Source organism: Leptopilina heterotoma, unplaced genomic scaffold, assembly GCF_015476425.1.
Source record: "Leptopilina heterotoma isolate Lh14 unplaced genomic scaffold, ASM1547642v1 Lhet_42, whole genome shotgun sequence".
Classification (NCBI taxonomy): Eukaryota; Metazoa; Arthropoda; class Insecta; order Hymenoptera; family Figitidae; genus Leptopilina; species Leptopilina heterotoma.
Genome location: NW_025111078.1, coordinates 1,493,743 through 1,515,313, shown reverse-complemented (window position 1 = coordinate 1,515,313; position 21,571 = coordinate 1,493,743). Strand labels below are relative to the sequence as shown.

The following is a 21,571-nucleotide window of genomic DNA, read 5'->3' as shown; positions in this document are numbered from 1 at the left end:
GTTCAAAATTCATTTTCCCCTTTTTGTGTAATTAAAATATTTAAAAACCAGTTTTGTTCTATCGAAAAAAAAGGAGAAGTAGAAAAAGTAAAAGTGAATAAAAAATGGTCAATTTGTGAGACGTATAAATGTCAAAAGTTACGTCTAATTTAAAAAAAAAATACGTTTCTCAGCATAAGACTAAAAATTTTACGATTATGAAGAAACTGTCTAGAGGGGAAAAAAAATAAAGAAAGCGGGAATGTCGTACAAAGACTGTTTGTTAATTTGCCTTTAAAGTGTAATGGAAAAGAAAACAAATAACTTCTTTTATGGGATGAGAAAAATGAGAAAATTTACCAAGTAAAGATTATGGACGATTGCACAGTTAAAATACCAACAAAGTTTTGTTATAAATGACAATCTTGACAACAATGATGAAAAAAATGGCACTGAAAAAAAAGAGGAAAAAAAAAAGAAAAAAAAAGTTATTACATTGTATATAGAAACGCGTAAGTCTCTTGCAGAGCCGGATGATACTGTCGTAAGATAAGCTCAGTGCATTAATTTAATATTCTATTAAAGCGTAATTCTCACTAATTCAAGCCACCCACTCGGTTTAAGAAAGAACTTTGAGTATAATGACCGGGTTCATCTTTCTAGCTACGCGACTTTTTTTCTCTCTCTCTCTCTTTCTCTTGCTGCTCAACTGCATACTGATGCGGTACATCTACTGTCATTAAAGACAATCTCATTCCACCAAGGATTTATTCACTTATATTACACGCATAACGGATGCATTCTCCACAAGCCATCTGGCCATTTTCTTTTTCTTTAAGAAAAGAATAAAAATCTATTATAGTGTATTGCATTGTTTACGGATTATATTGCGGTTAAATATTCTCATGTGAATTTTTTCTTTTTCTTATATATTTGCTAAGAAAATCTGCACTAACAGTTATTTTTCTTTTTGAATCTATTCAATTTTTTTTATTTACTTTTCCTACACGAAATAAATTTATTTTATATATTTTACTCAATTTTGTATTTTCAAAATTTTCCTCACATCAATAATTTTCAATATCATTAAAAAAATAAAAAAAAAAATTTTTAACTTTTTTTATTTTATTTTAATAAAATTTTCCAAAAAGAAATTCAATTATTTAAAAATTTTTTCATAAATTTCTCCGCAAGAATTCAATTATTTTCGTAAATAATAAAATTTTCACAGGCATTCAATTATTTTTGTAGATAATAAAATTCTTATTTAGAAACTCTATTTTTTTTTTTTGATAAAAGAATTCAATCGTCAAAAGAATTCAATTATTTTTAAAAAGATTTATTACTTTTAAAAAGATTTATTACTTTTAAAAATAATTGAATTCAACTATTTTCAAAAATTTTAATAAATAATAATTCATGGCAAAATTACAAATATTTTCAATAATTTTTCTTAATTCAATGATTTGCAATATTCTTGTTTTAATAAAATTTTCCAAAACAATTCAATTATTAAACAAAATTTTTTTTTAATTTTCTTACACAAACATTCAATTATTTTCCAAAAATAAAAATTTCACAGGAAATTTAATTATTTAAAATATAGAATTTGCATAAATTTTTTCGAAAAAAATCAATTGTTTGAGAAACTTTTTTTTTATAAAATTCTTCACAACAATTCAATTATTTTTATATAAATAATAAAACTCATTGCAGAATTTTCAATTATTATTTTTAATGAAATTTTAATCGAATTTCTCGAAAAATGTAATTATTCTTAAAAATTTCATTCAAAATCGTAGAAAGAATTCAATTATTTAAAAATTTTGTTGATAAAATTCTTTATGAGAATTCAATTTTAACAAACATTCAATTATTCAATAAATAATTAAATTTTGAAATTAATTTTTTTTGAAAAAGTTTAATTGAACTTACATCAGACATTTTATTCGTTACAGGCTTTTAATCCGATACCCCGCACGTCACTCACTCACAATAGACAAAATTCAACTAATTGTATATATTTATAAGAAATGTCAACAAATTATTTAGTTTTGTCTCTCTCTTTCTAAAAGAAAATATAAATGTTTTGTAGAAATGAATATTAAAATTAATTTCTCGTACACTTTTATAATTTCTAGTTTTTCTTAGTGCCTTACATTTACCCCAACAATAAAAATAGTCAATTTTCCCCAATTAATCTAAATTTTAATAGAATTAGTTTCATAAGTAGAAAAAGTCACTTTTACTTACATTTTCAAAATTTCTTTCTTTTTAACTTTAAGTAGAAAAAGCTTAGTTTTAGTCAGACAGTCTCATTTCTAGTAACATTTGTTATTAAATTTTTTATTATTAGAAAAAAAAATTAAATTTTTCTTGCTTCTTTTATTTTGCTTCGCTGGGAAATTTGAATTTCGCGCCAAAAAAACTGCCGACAGGTGGCCAAGGAGTCGTTACTCGTAAACGAGACTATGTAAAATTCATTTTGCTTTGATAAATTTAACAAGTTGAATGTAATATTTAAATAAATTGACGATTATTTTTGTTATGTTTAATTTCAGTTACCTAACAAATATTTTAGAGTTTTTTTTACAAAAATGTTTTTTTAAAATTATTATTAGAAGTATGTAGTCACTCTACATGCAAATAAAATTTAGGAAATCAAAATTCAATTGTTTAAGATAAATACAAAACTTACGAATGAAAATAAAAAAGTCGCCTTAGGAGACGACTCGAAAATATTTAGGAGCGGTCTATTGACTTATGCTTTTAACACATTTTTTCTCTCTTATGAAAATATCTCCGCTTTTTTATTCTGATTATTTAGATTTGAATTTTACGTTTTGTTTTCTTTGGACATAATTTATATAAGGTAAATTATTTTACGAAACTAAAAAATGTTCTACCAATATGTAAAATATTTTTAAAAATTACTATTTATTTATATTCATTTTTTATTTACATTATTCATTTAATTCCATATTATTATTGAAAATTAAAACTTTGAAAAAATATAACAATAATATAATAATTATAATAATATAATACATTAATAATAATAATAAATAATAATAATAACAATATACTATTTATTACTTATTATTATTAAATGTAATAATTAAATAAATAAACTACTATACGCTTTCTATCGCAGAAAAATTCAACTCTGCTGGGAATCGAACCCCAACTGATTAAAGCACAAGTCAAGAATGCTAACCACTAGACTAAATCTAACCAATAAATCTAAATACTATTTATTATTATTTTTAATTTATTCATTTTATTTATCTATCTATTTATTACTTAATTATAATAAAGTAATAAATTAATAATAAATAATAATTAATTAAAAATAAATAATAATTAATAAATTAATAATTTATTTTTCAGGCAAAAATAGAAAAGAAAAAATGTGATGAACTATTTTTGAAAATTTAAACTTTGATTATAGAGAAAAAATATTAATTCACTTTAATATACATAAATTTTCCACTTCGTCTATATTAATGTAGATTGATAAATGCTTGTATTAATCAAACATTTAAATTTATTCCGACCGAAAAAATTAACCTTAATACGTAATTCATTAAAAAAAAACCAAAAAGAATTTATCTTTCTCGAGACCAGAATAGAAAAAAATTTTTAATGAAATTCAGTAGTTGTGTATTAAAGTCTACCTTTTGTTTGCACTCGTTTATCACAATACGCTAGGTTCTTAATAGGCATAACTAAAACTTTGATAACAAAAAAATGTATTAAAGACGACAAAATAGTGATAGCATTTTTTTTTCCTTAAATAAAAATAATATTCTTTCAGTAAAATATTTTTTTTTTTAGTGAATTTAAAGTTAGAATCCTATTATTTTTTTTAAACGTTTTAACAAATTTTTTTTAATACTATTTTTCATTAATAAGTTATAATTGTTATTACAATTATACTGATAATTATAATTATATAATTATACTGATAATTATAATTATAATTATCAGTATAATTATAATTATAATTATACTGATAATTATAAAAAATATTAATAGTAATAATAAAAATATTAATAATAATAATAATTAACAATAATGATATTTCACAATATTATTATTACACACTGTATATTTTATCTATTAAAATTCAAATATAATACAATTTCTTTTTCTGTTACGAAAAAAAATCATTTCGCAGTTATCATTATTACTTTAAAAAGATTCCTTCGTGAATATTTTGTTGTCCGTCTCATTATAATTTATGATTGTGCAAAAAAGTTCTAATAAAATGTGTTTTGTTGAAAATATAGTCTATTTGTCTTTGAAAACTATAGTTATTATTTTTTTTTAAGAAACTGTTATGAAACACTTTTAAAAAAATTTTTTCATAAATTTTTTAATAAAAATAAATAAAATAATTAAAAATTAATAAAAAAATGATTAAAAAAAATAAAAATTAATAAAAAAATAAAGTAAAGTAACTAAAAATTAAAAAAAAATTAATTAAAAAATATAAATTAATTAAAAAATAAAAATTAATATAAATTAAAGTAAAGTGTAACTAAAAATTAATTATTTTAAAAAATAAAAAAAAAATTTTCGGATATGTTGGAAAAAAAATTCCGTATAAAGATTTTAATAATATAGTGACATAGACACGTGTGTAGAAATTCTTTCACTTTATCAAATGTATATATAGTCGTCAACACTATACATTATAGATTATTATCTTTCGAGAAAAGTAGGATCAAAAATGATCGAGTCGACTAGTTTTCTATATGGATTTCTCGCTGTTATTTTCTTTCCTCAACTTTCATTTATATCTCGATCATAATCCCGAGTGCTCTAAACATCTTGACAGGTGCATTAAGAAGGTGCATCAAAAATTCATAAATGAATAACCATTTAGAAAAAAAACAAGTTCACGAGATAAAATCAGTTCTTTAAAAAACAATTATTTTTCTTAAATTGAATTCATTTTTACAAAAAAAAACATTTTTTTCTTTTAATATTATTTAGCAAATATTATTTATTAATTATTTACTGTATAGTTTATTAATATTTTTCACTAAGAATCTTTAATTCTCAATTTAAAAAAAATTTTTTTTTTAATTGTTTTTTTAATTGTTTTTTAAAACTTTTTTCATCCTCTTAATTTTTTTACAAGAAACATTTCTTATTTTTTACTTTTAATTTAATATACTTTATTGTTTATTAATATTTTTCACTAAAAATGTTTAATTCTCAATTTAAAAAAAAAAATTTTTTTATTTTTTTAATTGTTTTTAAAAATTTTTTTCATATTAATTTTGTTTACAAGAAACATTTCTTATTTTTTACTTTTAATTTAATATACTTTATTGTTTATTAATATTTTTCACTAAGAATTTTTAATTCTCAATTTAAAAAAAAAAAATTTTTTTATTTTTTTAATTGTTTTTAAAAATTTTTTTCATATTAATTTTGTTTACAAGAAACATTTCTTATTTTTTACTTTAAATTTAATATACTTTATTGTTTATTAATATTTTTCACTAAGAATTTTTAATTCTCAATTTAAAAAAAAAAAAAAAAATTTTTATTTTTTTAATTGTTTTTTAAAATTTTTTTTATATTCTAAATTTTTTTTACAAGAAACATTTCATTTTTTACTTTTAATTTAATATACTTTATTGTTTATTAATATTTTTCACTAAAAATGTTTAATTCTCAATTTAAAAAAAAAATTTTTTTTATTTTTTTAATTGTTTTTAAAAATTTTTTTCATATTAATTTTGTTTACAAGAAACATTTCTTATTTTTACTTTTAATTTAATATACTTTATTGTTTATTAATATTTTTCACTAAGAATTTTTAATTCTCAATTTAAAAAAAAAATTTTTTTTATTTTTTTAATTGTTTTTAAAAATTTTTTTCATATTAATTTTGTTTACAAGAAACATTTCTTATTTTTTACTTTAAATTTAATATACTTTATTGTTTATTAATATTTTTCACTAAGAATTTTTAATTCTCAATTTAAAAAAAAAAAAATTTTTTATTTTTTTAATTGTTTTTTAAAATTTCTTTCATATTCTAAATTTTTTTTACAAGAAACATTTCATTTTTTTACTTTTAATTTAATATACTTTATTGTTTATTAATATTTTTAATTTTTATTAATATTTATTTGTTTTAAAGAAAAAATTTGCGTTTTCTTTGTGACTAAATAAAAATTCTTTTTCAACTATATAATAAAAATTAATTTTTTTAAAAAAAGATTTACAGAATTCCTTCTAGATGATAAGAATATTTTCACACGTCAACTATGGAAAAATTATCTTTCAATGACAATTTTTTTTTCTAATATGCCCAATCAAAATTGATAGCCTTTTTATTCGGATAGCAGTATAATATATGAATACTGAAAATTTCAATTTTGACCTGTGACTTCATTACCACGTTGACAGTAATTTATTCATTTTCACATCGCGTTCCATAATTGTGAGAGTATAAAAAATTCCCTGTTCAAAAATTTTAATATTTTCCCTATTAATCTTCGTCACATTCCAAAACTTTACACTTTTTCAAATTTTATAATTAATAAATTAATTAATAAATAATAATATTAAATTAATATTAAAAAAAAAATCTCATTTTTTTTTGTTTTTTATTAATAAATTAATTAATAAATAATAATATTAAATGAATATTTATTTATTTTTCATTCCTTTTTTAACGAAAAATACTTTTTACAAAAAAACGAATTGTTTTAAATTTAAAAAAAATTTCGTGAACGTAAAAATAGTTGAAAATTTGCATTCTCTCTGCAAATTATTATTGTAAATTCACTTTTACTATATATATAATAATGCGCTACGCTCGGACGATGATAAAATGTACTCGCGTAAAATCAAGGTTGAATAACCAGAATGTTACGTATACAGGCCAAGCTCAATCAATAATAATAATAATAATAATAATAATCAATGAATCGATTAAAAACCTATCAATAAAAAAATACAATTTTTATCCGTTATAAGTGTGAACATTAATCAAACTATTCGCGCGCATAATTTTCTTCTCTTCATAGAAAATATTTTAATATAAGAAAAGTACATTCTTTGCAATAAATTTTGTCTATTTTCATTTTTTTTAATTATCTAATTTTTTTTCTATTTTAATTATTTTATTAATCTCATTTTTTACTATTATAATTTTTTCTATTAATCTAATTTTTTAATATATTTTTTTCTGTTAATGTAATATTTTTCCAAAATGTTAAATAATTTAAAATATTAAATATTTAAAAAAAAATAGATCAAATTTGACCTTTTTTGGGCCTCTGTTTCACCTGAAAATCAAAATATAGTTCAAATTTGACCTAATTTTTTAAGAAACGTAATGGACGTAATCTAAAGGCCCCTTGGGGGGGGGGTCTTAAAAAATTCTGTCTCTGTGGCGGCGTCGAAATTTTTTTATTTAATAGGAAGAGAGAATAATTAATATATATATTAATAATAATAATAATAATAATAGTAATTAAAATTAATAATAATAGGTAATAATTTTTTTTTTAATTATTAATAATAATAATATTTGTATTCACAAATTTATATGAGACAAAATTTTTTTCAAACGCTTTTTTTGTTTTGAGAAAAACCCATTTTCCTTATTTTTTTAGTTGAAAAACGAGAATTCATTACGTGATAAAAAAATGATAGATTGATTTCTTCATTTTTAAATATAGAAATCACCTCTATTATTTTTTATGAACACTCTAATTTCTTTACGAGTTTTTCTTATATTTATCTTATTCTCTCTATAAAACTTTCTTTTTTTGTCGAGAAAATAGAAAAAGAAAATACTGTTAAAAATTGAAGACTAGAACCTTTTTTTTATTATTTCTTATTTTACGAAATACCTTTCTCAATAATTGATTTATTGCTCTCCTTCATTATGAAAGCATTGTTTTACCGAAAAATTTTCAAAATCCATTTTTTCACTTTTCTCTACGTTTTCTAAATAAAAAAAAAATTTTTCCAAATAGCTTTAAAAAAAATGTCTTTCTAAATAATTTAAAAAAAAATTTGTTTTCCAAATAGCTTTTAAAAAAAATTTTCTTCCTAAATAATTTTCTCTAAATAATAATAATTTAGACATTTAAAAAAAATTTAATTCCTATTAAATATTACAATTTTTTCATTATTTATCAAATTGTCTATAAAATGTTTTACAATAATAAAAATAATTTTAAAAAATAATAAAATAATAATATTTATAAAAATAAAAAATTTAAACAAATTTTGTTTTATTAGTTATTTATACAATTTTTAATATTAAAAAAAAATGTCTGTATAAAAAATTTTTAGTTTAAAAATTAAGTTGAAAAAAATTTAGTCTACACTAAAAAATAAAAAAAATCAGAGAAATAAATAAATAGTACCAAGAATTTAATCATTAAATTGATATTTGAAAAAAGAATTCAATGTACACAGAAGAATTTCTGTATAATATAGCGGCCTTCTTTTACTTAATAAATTAGCGTGGTAAAGCGCAAGAAAATTTATTTTAACGCGCTGATTATCAGCTTAAATTGTAATTTTTTGATAAGACTGTATAAAACCAGTTGTTTTATACAACAATTATATATATAGTTTACTTTGAAGCCATATATAAATTAGAAACAATTCGCAATAAAATTTCAAGCAAAATTCTTCCCATATTCTTTATATGAAAACTAGAGTCGCAAAAATACCAGGAAAATAATATTTCAAATCGCAATAATATTCAATCGTGGAAAATAAGATCCGCAATAGAATGTAGAAATAAATTCCTCTTCAATTTTATTATTACTTACTTTTATTATTTTGTTTTTTACTATTTTTACATATAATGTTCGAAAATTAATTAAAATAAAAATTTTTTTTTAATTTAAAAAATTTTTTAAATTCTGATATTTGAATATTTTGACGAAAATTTGAAAATTTAGTTCGGAACTAGGAAATAGAAACTAAACACAAGAAAATTTTTTTTAAATTTGTAGATTTTTTAAGATTTTCCACACTTTTTTTTTTTTTTTTTTTTGAGGCGGGAAATCTTAGTATAAATTTTTTTTAGATTTTCCCCCTTAAAAATAAAAACATTCTACATAAGAGAATAAAATGAATTATTATTATTGTAATTATAATTGTTATTATTATAATTAAAAGGTTTTTTTTTAAGATTTTCCCTTTCAAAAAAAAAAAAAAAAATTGACGAATCAGAATAAACTGAATTTTTATTATTATTATTATTATAATTTTCATAATTTTTATAATTAAAATATAATATTTATAATAGCAGAATGAATAAATTTCCCCAAAAATAATTCTTTCAGTCATGTCAAAAAAAAAAAAAAAAAAAATCTGACGAATTAGAATAAACTGAATTATTATTATTATAAGTTTTATAATTGTTGTAAATAAAATATATTTATAATGACAGAATGAATAAATATCCCCAAAAATAATTCTTTCAGTCATGTCAAAAAAAAAAAAAAAAAAAAATTCTGCGAATAAGAAAAATTTGCCTAATAGTTGATAATTTTTTTACCACATTATTATCGAGAACATGCGAGAACGAAGAAAAAAACGAAAAAATAAAAAAAACAGTTAAAATTGCGTCAATAAGCGAACAAAAAGAGCAAAGCAAAAAAAAAAGAAGAATAATAGTGAAGAATAGTAATGAGGAGAAGAAACTAGTGTTCTAATTTAGTCTTGCACAATCCAAACCCGCCTACATTTGACCCGCTAATTGTGTGTGTGTATTAAAAAATTAAATTTTTTTTTGTTGAAGATTACCTTATTCAAAATAAATTATCCAATATATTTGAGTGTTGTCCTTTAATGAAACGCGTGTTTATTTGTTTTTACGAGAGGGGAAGACACAGTAGAAACGAAAAAAAAACAAAAAAAAAAGAAGAAACAAAAATTAAATCGTCGCACATTGCAAGCTGGCACAGTTGAAGAGTGTACACGTTCTACTCCCGCGTTCTCGGAGGTCACCGATTCAACTATCTACTATCCTGGTTTCAGTGGCCAGTGTACTTCGAGTCTAGACTCACCGCGAATGAAACTACATTGCTTGCTAGAGAGGTCTCTGGTGACCAACAGCGAGATTCTATGTATGAATGTATATACAACACGCACCTCAGGAAGTTTCATTTATATATTGCCTTACATACACTTATATATGTTTATGCACTCTTCGTATTTTTATAATATTTTTATATTTTCAATTCTCGAATAGATTATTACAAATATTACGAATATTACGAATTTTTTAAAGAAATTTGACCTTTTTTTCATTTTTTTGATAATAAATAAAAATAAAAAATAATAATGAAATTAAAAGTAAAACAATTTAAAAAAACAATAATATTTATCTAATAATCAAATCAAATAATAATCAAAATAATAATCATAATCAAATAATTATCATCTTACGATGATAATTATTTGATTATTAGATAAAAATCGTGGGAACTTGAGAGTAATAATTAAAATTAAAAATTAGTTTTTGATCGTATTCGATAAAACTATTTTTATATAAAAATCACTTGCGATATAAATTTTATTTAACGTAAAAAATTGTCTGACTAAAACTACTTGTTACTACTAATACCAAAAAGCATGAAATTCATAAAATTATCTCACTCAAAGAACATCTTACTACTTATATCGAAAAGCAAAAAATTTATAAACTTGTCTGACTGAAACAACCTTTGACTACTAATATTGAAAAAGCAAAAAAATTGTCTGACTGATACAACCTTTTACTACTAGTAACAAAAACCAAAAAATTTATAAACTTGTCTGATTGAAACAACCTTTATCTACTTGTATCAAAAAAGCAAAAAATTTTTTTAAAAAAATTGTCTGACTAATACAATCTGTTACTACTAGTTTAAGAAAACGTGAAATTCCAAAAAGCAACCATTTTCTACAAGAAGCAAAAAAAAAATTATAAAATTGTCTGACTGAAACAACCTTTTACTACTAATATCAAAAAAATATAAAATTTTCTGACTTTATCAACCTTTTATGACTAGTATCAAAAAAGAATAAAACAATAAAATTGTCTGACTGAAACAACTTTTTTCTACTGAAACCAAAAAGCAGAAAAGTATATAATCTTCTGACTCAAACATTCTTTAACTACTGGTATCAAAAGATATAAAATTTATAAACTTGTCTGACTGAAACAACCTTTTACTACTATTGATAAAAAGCTAAAAATTTATAAATTTGTCTTACTGAAACATCCTTTAACTACTAGTAAAGCAAAATGCTAAAAATTAAAAAAGAAAAAAAAACTTGTCCGACTGGGACAGTGTTTTACTACTGGTATCAAAAAAGTAAGAAATTGACTGAATTGTCTGATCTAGATTGTCCTTTTCCACTAAAAAACAAAAAATCTCCGTCTCACTAAAGCAGTGTTTTACTACTGCCATCAAAAAAGCAGAAAATTTGATTGTCTGGCCAAAACTGCCATTTTCTACTAGAATTTACAAAAAAATCATGTGTCTGACTAAAACTGACCATTTTCTACTAAAGCAAAAACAAATTTCAAAAAAAAAAAAAATAACTTAAACCGAAATTCAACACTGACACGAAAAAAATTTAAGATTGAAAAAAAAAAAAAAAAAATTTTAAGCAAAAAAATAATTGTCTGACCAAAAATAGGTTTCACTACTCATTGGAAAAAAATTCAGCTGCTTTCGATACACTAAAAGAATACAAAGAAAGCAATAAACACCATTGTCTCAATGAAATGAACTTTAGAGGTTTACTTCTCAAGTTTAAAAGTCTGACTAAAACCGCCTTCTACCACTAATACAAAAAAAAATTGACAAAAGACCTTCGAAAACTTCTTTAACAAATACTGAAACTTTATTCTATCATTGAATCTAAATATAAACAAGAGTTCCTGAAAAGTTGTCTGTCTAAAGCGAACTTTTTCCACTTATACACAAAGCTGAAATTAATAACCGCATGAATTATTAATTTTTAGCGGAATATATTTAAATTAAATGTTTTCAACTAACTTTTCTTCCGTTTGTTTATTGGATTCTTCCTCAAACGCTTAACTAAAAATAAATAAATTTTAAATTTTAAATTTTTTTTTTTTTTTAATTTTCTAACTAAGACGCCTAATGATTAATTTTAATTAATTTAATTAAAACAACCACATAAACCCCATATTCACTTTATTTCATGTTCATCGTTTTCATCATTTACGAGTAAAGAACACTGTCGCCATCTGTCGAGTAATTACAATGGCGGGAAATTCAAATTCGCTCTAAACTAATGGTGAAAGTAAAGTAAAAAAAGAAAAGTTCCAACTGAAGTTTAAAGACAAAAATAATTTTGTGGATTGAATATATAGCCTTCGCGGAGGATTCAAAGTAGAGCAATATAATAAATGTGCCCTTTATACTTTTTGCATTCAGCAGTCCGTGAATCCGTTTCCACCGCGCAATAATCTACGTATTCTAGCGACGATTGCCCTTTCCGCTCGTATATAGGACCGATGATGATCCTGGTCCCCCTATAATGCGTGCGGACTGGAGAAAAAGGCGTAGGCAGTGCGGTCGGATATTAGATATATGCAAGTGCAGTGGAGTCACGTGCTGAGTTCATATTGCCACCTGCCTCTTATCTGGCCAGGACCGGATTCTCAGGTTCAACCACTCGATATAGAATTGGATTTTTATACTAACATCTATCCCCCCTACCTACTCCTTATTATACACCGTTTCTGTTTTTTTTTCTCATCTTCTCCATTTTAATTTCATAATTTAATTTTATTTCATTCTATTTTCATTCAATTGAATTTAAATATTTTTAATTTAACTTAATTCTATTTTAATTCAATTGAATTTAAATACATTAAATTTAATCACATTTTAAAAACGTAAAACAACGAAAAAGTATAATTACAACGTTTGCCATACTCAATAAAAGCAAAAATTTCTAAGTTATTTGAATTTCAGAAAAAAAAATTTTATTAGGTATAAAAATAATTGAATTCTTGCGAACAATTTTATTATTTATGAAAATAATTGAATTCTTGCGAAGAATTTTATTATTTATGAAAATAATTGATTTATTGCGAAGAATTATTTATTATTTATAAAAATAATTTAATTCTTGCGAAGAATTTTATTATTTATGAAAATAATTTTAATTCTTGCGAATAATTTTATTATTTATGAAAATAATTGAATTCTTGCGAAAAATTTTATTATTTATGAAAATAATTGAATTCTTCAGGGTTGCCACAAATATTTAATTTTATTTTTCCCTAACTTTTCCCTGATTTCCAGACAAAATTTTCATTCTTCGTAGAAATTCAAAAATTTTCAAAATTTACATTTTTAATACAAGTTTTCAAAAGAATATAATTATTTAAATAAATTGTAATAAAATTCGTTGCATAAATTCAATTTTTTTACAAGTAATAAAATTTTCCACATGAATTCAATTATTTAAAAAAAAATTGATAAAATTCGTTGTAAGAAATCTATTATTTTCATAAATTATAAATATTTTCTGAGGATTTCAATTATTTATAATACAATTTAAAGTGAATTCCTAGAAAAATGGAATTATTCTCTGAATTTTTTTGTAAGAATTTAATTACATTTCACGAATATAATGAAATTCTTTGTTGAAATTCAAATATTTTCACAATCTACTTTTTTGATAAAAGTTCTCAAAAGAATTCCATTATTTAAAAAAATGTAATAAAATTCGATGCAGGAATTCAATTATTTTCATAAATAATAAGATTCTTTACATTATTTCAATTATTTAAAAAAAAAATTGAAAAAATTCATTGCAAGAATTCAATTACTTTCATAAATTAATAAAATTCTTCACAGGATTTCAATTATTTTTAATACAATAATTTTAAGTAAATTCTTCGAAAAATGTCACTATTTTCAAAAATTTTGTTAAAATTCTTCGAAAGCATTCAATTATGTTTTTTTAAAAATTCATGCTATAATGCTTTTAATATTCAATTATTATCTCAAATTTTAACTGAAATTCATTTTCATGAAATGAAAATCAATTTTTATTGGAAAATTCTACAAGAATTCAATTATTTAAATACAAAAATAAATAATTTATTGAATAAATGAATGTTTTTCGAAACTAAATTATCACAAAGAATTTTATCAACAAACTTGAATTTTTCGAGAAATTTTAATAAAATTTTCAAGAATAATTAAATTTTTCCAGGAATTCAATTAAAATTGTATTAAAAATAATTGAAATTCTATGATGAATTTTATTATTTATGAAAATAATTGAATTTTTGTAAAAAATGTTATTATTTATGAAGATAATTGAATTTTTGTAAAAAATGTTATTATTTATGAAAATAATTGAATTATTGTGAAGTTTGCTTAGAATTTTATCAAAATTTTTTTTTTAAATAATTGAATTCTTTTGAAAAATTTTATTAAAACTGTAGATATTGAAAATTTATTTATTTATTTAAGTAATAAACGGGCTTACAAAAAATAAATGCCCTTTCGTACAGATGTACTAGTAATTATTGAAATATAAGAACAACAATAGTGCTAGGCTGCAGCATCATAATCATATGTGAGAATAAGTTTACGTAACGATGCCTTAAATATTAATATTGAGTTATTAAAAATATCTAATTCATCACTACATTCGTTAGCCTCCTTACATATTCTGGTAAAAATAGAATTATCTCCGTAGTCAGTCCTATGGTAATGGAGTTTAAATAAATTTTGCCTACGTGGTGATTTAATAGGAATTGCAAAATTAATTTTTTCTAAGATAGTGGGGCAATCAACTGAAAATCATTGAATTGAGAAAAATTTTTTGAAAATAATTGAAATTTTGCAAAGAATTTTATTAAAATTTTTGAAAATAATTGAAATTTGAAGAAGAATTTTATTATTTTTAAAGATAATTGAATTTTTATGAAATTTTTTTTTATTTTTGAACATAATTGAATTTCTGCAATCATTTGTAACTTCTCAAAAATTCAATTTTTTCCAGTTACTTAAATAAAAATCCCTGACTTTTCCCTGAATTCCCTGATTTTTTTTTTTTTTTTTTTTTTTTTTTTTTTTTTTTTTTTTTTTTTAATTGAATTGCTGAGAAATTTATTAAAATGTTTGGAAATAATTGTTTTTCTGTTAAGAATTTTACTGAAATTTTCGAAAGTAATTGAATTCTTTCGAGCAATTTTATTAAAATTGTATAAAAAATAATTTACTTTTGTCTAGGAATTTAATTAAAATTGTACTGGAAATAATTGAACTTTTATAGAAAATTTGACAAAATCTTTTGAAAATAATTGAATTCATTCAGTTCTTAATTTTTTCTAGGGGTTTTATTAAAATTTTATTGAATTCAATTATTGAAAATAATTGAATATTCTTATAGTAAAGAATTTTTACATTTTTGAAAATAATTGAATGTATTCAAAGAATTTCATCAAAATTTTTAATAATAATTGAATTTATTCGGGAAATTTTGAAAAATGCTTTAATACTATACTTGGGGTTTTTTTCGAGGTCGTTTATAGAAAATTTGAATTAATTTTCCTAAAATTCAAAATGGCGGATCCAATATGGCGGGAAAGAAAAATTTATAAAATCACTTCTTTCGGAAAATATAAATTGTAATACGATAATAAGATATAAAAAATTGAAAATATAGTAGAAAAAGAAAAAAGATCGACTTATTCTTCTTGTTAAATATTTATATGTTTATTTGTGAAAACAAACAGTGTGAATGTAGGTAATGGTTTATTTTTCGATTTTACATTATCTCTGTTTCCTTATTTCTTTTCTTTTTTTTCTTTTTTTTCTCTCTCTTGCTCTGAGTCCCGAGCAGGTGTGTCCCACTGTCCTAGACATCACACAAACACCGCTCCCACAAGAGAGAAAATCATAGGAAATGGAATTTTAAAATAAAAGTCCTACATTTACACTTGGCACATAATAGACACTTCGCACAATATTTATATAGGTTCTACTTTTGCAATTTTTAGTTTTTTTTTTTTTTTTTTTTTTTTTTAATGCACTCATAATTTATTTTAGAAACAAAAAATATTCTTCTAATTTTTGTTTTTCAAAATATTTGTTCAAAAAAAAAATTCATTGCTTTAAATTCAAATAAATAAATTATTTATAACAAAAATAATAAATGTTTAGTATAATTTAAAAATTTTTTTTAATAAAATTGTTTTTCTATTATGAATATTAATAAATATTTTTCAAGGCCTCTGGGCAAATCTCAAAATTTCCAGTTGGCAATTTAATATTAATTATTTTATTAATAATATTAATATTACTAAGAATATTAAAATAAATATTAATAAATATTGCTGTTGTTGTTGTTATTATTATTATTATTATTAACGGTTTAATAATAAAAATAATAATTCTAATAATATAATAGTGAAAGTAATTAAAATAATTAAATTTGCAAAATATTTTAAAGACAAATATAAGTTATATTGTGTGAATTTTATCTTTTATGAAACGAAACAACGGTATTAATTAATTTGTGCGCACAAAACGTGCGAGTAGGAAATCATTAAAGAAGAAAAATACTGTACATTTGAAAGAAAAAAAAAAGAAAAAAAAAACTTTCTGAAGAAGTTCAATTCTACTAAATATTCATTTCTTGATGACTTTCTTTTCCAGTCGTTTTCTAATTTTCTAATGTACACTCAAATATTAAAATTGTAAATTTACATTTTAAATAAAGTAAATGTATATAAATACAAAAAAAAAGAGAGCATTTCTATACAGAAGAAATATTTCAAATTTAATTGAATAAAAAAAAGAACTTTAATACTCTTTTCATAAAGAATAAAAAGTTTCGTCACGAAATTAAAAAAAAATCGGTTTCAGCAAATTTATTAGATTGAAAATACGAGAAAAGTAAATAAAATTAAGTAATTAAATAAATTAAGTAAATTATATAAATTATATAAATTAAATAAAATAAATAAATTAAACAAATTAAACAAATTAAACAAATTAAAGAAATTAAATATTAAATAAATAAAATAACTAATAAAAATTATTTACAAGGGAAAAAAAATTTATTTTTTGATAAAAAAATGATTATTTTTCTTTTATCCAAATAAAAATTTAATTTAATTTATTTAATTAAATTTAACTAAATAAATTTAATTTAAGACAATTTATTTAATTTGTCTATTTATAGAAACTTATTTCTTAATTAATTAACTAATTTATTTATTTAAACTTATTTTTTATTTTATTTACTTTTTTAATCATTTATTTATTTCTTTATTTTTTTATTTATTTTAAGGGCATTTGAACCTTGATGACGTCACACATGCTTTGCACAAAGTGTAACGTCATCAAGGTTCAAATGCCCTTAAATACGGAAATTATTGGTTCAAAAACAAATTTATTTGAATCATAACTAAAAATTATTTGATTTAATTAAACGATTATTTTACTAATATCAAGAAAATATTTACTTGAATCAAATTACTTTTACTTGAATTAAGTAAACATTTATTTCTACCAAAAAATTTGTTTTTAAGTCAATTAAATAGTAATTTTGCATTAAATATTGATATTTATGGTTTCAAAGAAAATTTATTTGGTTCAATTAAAAATTATTTCCATTTAATTAAAAATCATTTTCATTTAATTAAACGATTACTTTATTGTTATCAATGTAAATATTCACTTCAATCAAGTAATTTTTAGTTGAATTAAGTAAATATTTATTTCTACCAAAAAATTTTGATTTAAGTCAATTAAATAATATTTTTTTGAAATATATACTGAAATTATTGGTTCAAATAAAATTTATTTGATTTAACTAAAATTTATTTGGTTCAACTAAAATTTATTTATTTCAACTAAAATTTATTTGGTTCAAGTAAAAATTATTTTATTTAATTAAACGATTATTATTTTACCATTATCAAGTAAATATTTACTTGAATCAAGTAATTTGTAGTTATTGAATCGAATAAATTTTGACTTGAACCAAATATTTTTTAATCGAATCAAGTAAATATTTTCTTGAATCAAATAATTTTTAGTTGAATCAAGTAAATATTTATTTCCACCAAAAAAAATTTTAATAATTTTAATTTTTGATTTAAAAATCAACTAAATTGTATTTTTCTGAAAATACTGAAATTTTTGGTCCAAATCAAATTTATTTGATTCAACTAAAAATTATTTGATTCAATTAAACGATTATCTCACTATTTTTGTAAATAAATATTTCTTTGAATCAAATAATTTTTATTTGTAAAGTAAATTTTAATAATATTCGTTCAATTAAAATTGATTTTGATTCAACTAAAATTTATTTTGATTCAACTAAAATTTATTTTGGTTCAACTAAAATTTATTTAGTTCAACTAAAATTTATTTGAATTCATCTAAAATTTATTTACTTCAAAAAAATTTTATTTGATTCAACTAAAAATTATTTTCATTCAATTAAACGATTACTTTACCATTATTAAGTAAATATTTACTTGAATAATGTAAATATTTACTTGAATCAAATAATTTTTAGTTAAATCGAATTTGACTTGAAAAAAATAATTTTTAGTTGAATCAAGTAAATATTTATTGGGAAAAATAAAAATAATTCTCGTTTTTTTGTCCACATTCTATACTTATTTACCAGTGGATAAGAAATTCAATTAAAAATTAAATAAACATTAAACGACCTCGAACCTCAAGCAACATATATACACGATTATCAATGTCTTTATAAAAAAAAAATTTTTACCTTGACGTTCGCACTTTTTTTTCAATAATTAAACTTTGCAAACAAAAAAATTGCTTTCTTTGGCAAAAAAAAAAAATATTTCAAACCAAACATAAAAAATCCACTAGAATAAATAATTAAACTATTTCAAAAAATGTCAATTAATTCAAAAAACCATAAATCGAAAAATAAAATGTTTTTCCTATTTTTATCAATAAAAAAGAAAATTATAAAAAAAATGTGTGTCTTACCTTAGCCATTTCTGATTGGGTGGGTTCTACTGGCAGTTGACAATCATCCATAAAATTGTCGAGTGTTTTTGATTTTCTTCGTAATGTAACATTCTGGAAAAATTGAAGGAGAAAATTCACTGATTTTTGGAAAATGAAATTATTTTTGACTGAAAATACTTTTTTTTGTTTTCGTTATAATTTATTCATTTATGGGGGGGAAAAAAAGGGAAAAAGCGCACAAAACACACTGGACATTCGTTTTGGGACGAATATAATAATGTGAAAACGCGAAATTGACTATTGAGGGAAGCCTTTCGCGCAGTAAATGGGAGCGGTGTATTGATCCGAGTTTTGTTTCGCCGGCCAATGCGGGGGCGGAGTTGACGATTCCGGCGTCGGCGTCGTGGACCCGCCGATGCCGGGCGTCCGATTTTTTTTTTTCTTTTTTTTTTTTTTAATTTTCAATTCAGTGATACCTACGCACCACCATTGAAAAAAAAAAAAAATTGAAAAAAGAAAAAAAAGAAAAGTAAAAGAAAAATGTTAATACTACTCGGTTACTCTAGCGCGAAATTAAAAGGAATTTTCATTTTTAATTACATTTTTTGTCATTTTCTTCCCTCTTATACTAAAAAAAAGAATTTATCTTATTCAAATAACAAATTTAAAATTTTAATTTTAATTTAAATAACAAATTTGACTATTATCAATTAAATATTTACTGGAATCGAATAATTTGCCATTTTTTATCCATACTTACAAGGAAAAAAATTTATTTGATTCAAATAACCAATTACTTAACACTTATCAATTAAATATTTACTGCAATCAAATAATTTTTATTTGAGTCAATCAAATATGGTTCTCTTTATATTTGCCTCAAACACTGGAATTATTTATTCAAATATTTATTATTTCATGTAAAAAATATTTAATATATATGTATATTATTATTTATTCAAATCATTTAATTAATTTGACAACCGAGTGATAAAATCGTTTATATCATTAAATAATAATTATTTGATTCAAGTACTTAAATATTTATTTGATAATAGACAAGTAATCGGTTACTTGAATCGAATACATTTTTTTCTGTATATTTTTCTTTTTTAAAATTGAAAAATAAAAATTGAAAAAAATGGTAATTTTAAAAAAATGGAATTATTCTACCAAAAATGCGACAAAAAAAAATTGAAAATAAAAAATAATTATACAATCACAAAAATTATAAAAAATTTATACCGAAGATGAAAATAATTTTAGAAAAAAAATTTCAATTGCATTTGATTAATTGTTAATTAACAATAATATTTTTAACTAAAATTATTATTTTTGAAAATAATTAAATTCTATTAACAAAGAATTTTATATTAAAATTTTTGAAAAAGAATTGAATTCCTTAAAAAGAAATCCATTTAAATTGTAAATTTATTATTAAATTTATTTATTAAATTTATTATTATATAATTCTCGCGGAGAATTTTATTAAAATTTTGGAAATGAATTCTTTTAAATTCCTGGAGAGATTTCAATTCTTTTTGAAAATTTCTATAAAATTATTTTTAAGAATTCAATTATTTTCAAAATTTTTAATAAAATTCTTCGCTAGAATTCAATTATTAAAAATAATTTTAAAGATTTAAATTATTTTCAATAAAACTTCAATTGAATTTGAAAAAAAAAATTAATCGTTAACTAAAATTGTTAATTAACAATAATATTATTAACTAAATTTATCATTTTTGAAAATAATTGAATTCCTGTTAGCAAAGAATTTTAATAAAATTTTTAAAAAATAATTGAATTCTTTCAAATAGAATTTAATTTCAATTGTAATAAAAACAATTTAATTCCAACGAAGAATTTTATTAAAACTTTTAGAAAATAATTGAATTCTTATAAATTCTCCGATAGATTTCAATTCTTTTATAAAAATTTCTATAAATTTCTTTAAAACAATTCCATTATTTTCAAAAAATTTCTTAGAATTCAATTATTTTTAATATAATTATAATTGAATTGGAAAAAAATTCAATTATTGTTAACTAAAATTGTTATTTAACAATAATATCATTATCTGAATTCATTAATTTTGAAGATAATTGAATTCCGCATGTGCAAAGAATTTTATTAAAACTAAAATTATCAAAAAATTATTCAATTCAATTCTTTAAAAAATAATTTAATTCTTATAAATTCCTCTATAGTTTTCAATTCTCTTTAAAAAATTTCTTTAAAAATTTCTATAAAATTTTTAAAAGAATTCAAATATTTTCAAAAATTTTCTTACAATTCAATTATTTTTAATACAATAAATTAGAATTGAATTTGAAAAAAAATTCAATTATTGTTAACTAACATTGTATTTAACAATAATATCAATATCCAAATTTATTATTTTTGAAGACAATTAAGTTCCATTTGCAAAGAATTTTATTAAAACTTTAAAAAATTATTGAATTCAATTCTTTATAAAATAATTTAAATCTTCAAATTCTACGATAGATTTCAATTCTTTTTAAAAGTTTTCTATAAAATTCTTTAAAAGAATTCAATTATTTTGAAAAATTTTAATA

At 20.5% G+C, this 21,571-nt stretch overlaps 1 protein-coding gene across 2 annotated transcripts in view; it reads right to left on the bottom strand.

Annotated features, from left to right (window-relative positions):
• The window catches only part of LOC122506557, a 66,514-nt gene that overhangs the window by 43,884 nt on the left and 1,059 nt on the right, over positions 1 to 21,571 (bottom strand). Inside the window, exon 2 of one of the 2 annotated variants that reach the window (XM_043618814.1) lies at positions 19,011 to 19,103. In XM_043618814.1, coding sequence (XP_043474749.1) covers positions 19,011 to 19,103 — 93 coding nt within the window. Of the gene's footprint in view, positions 1 to 1,914; positions 2,051 to 19,010; positions 19,104 to 21,571 lie in introns of those variants that run through there. The other variant, XM_043618815.1, reaches the window with a different exon arrangement.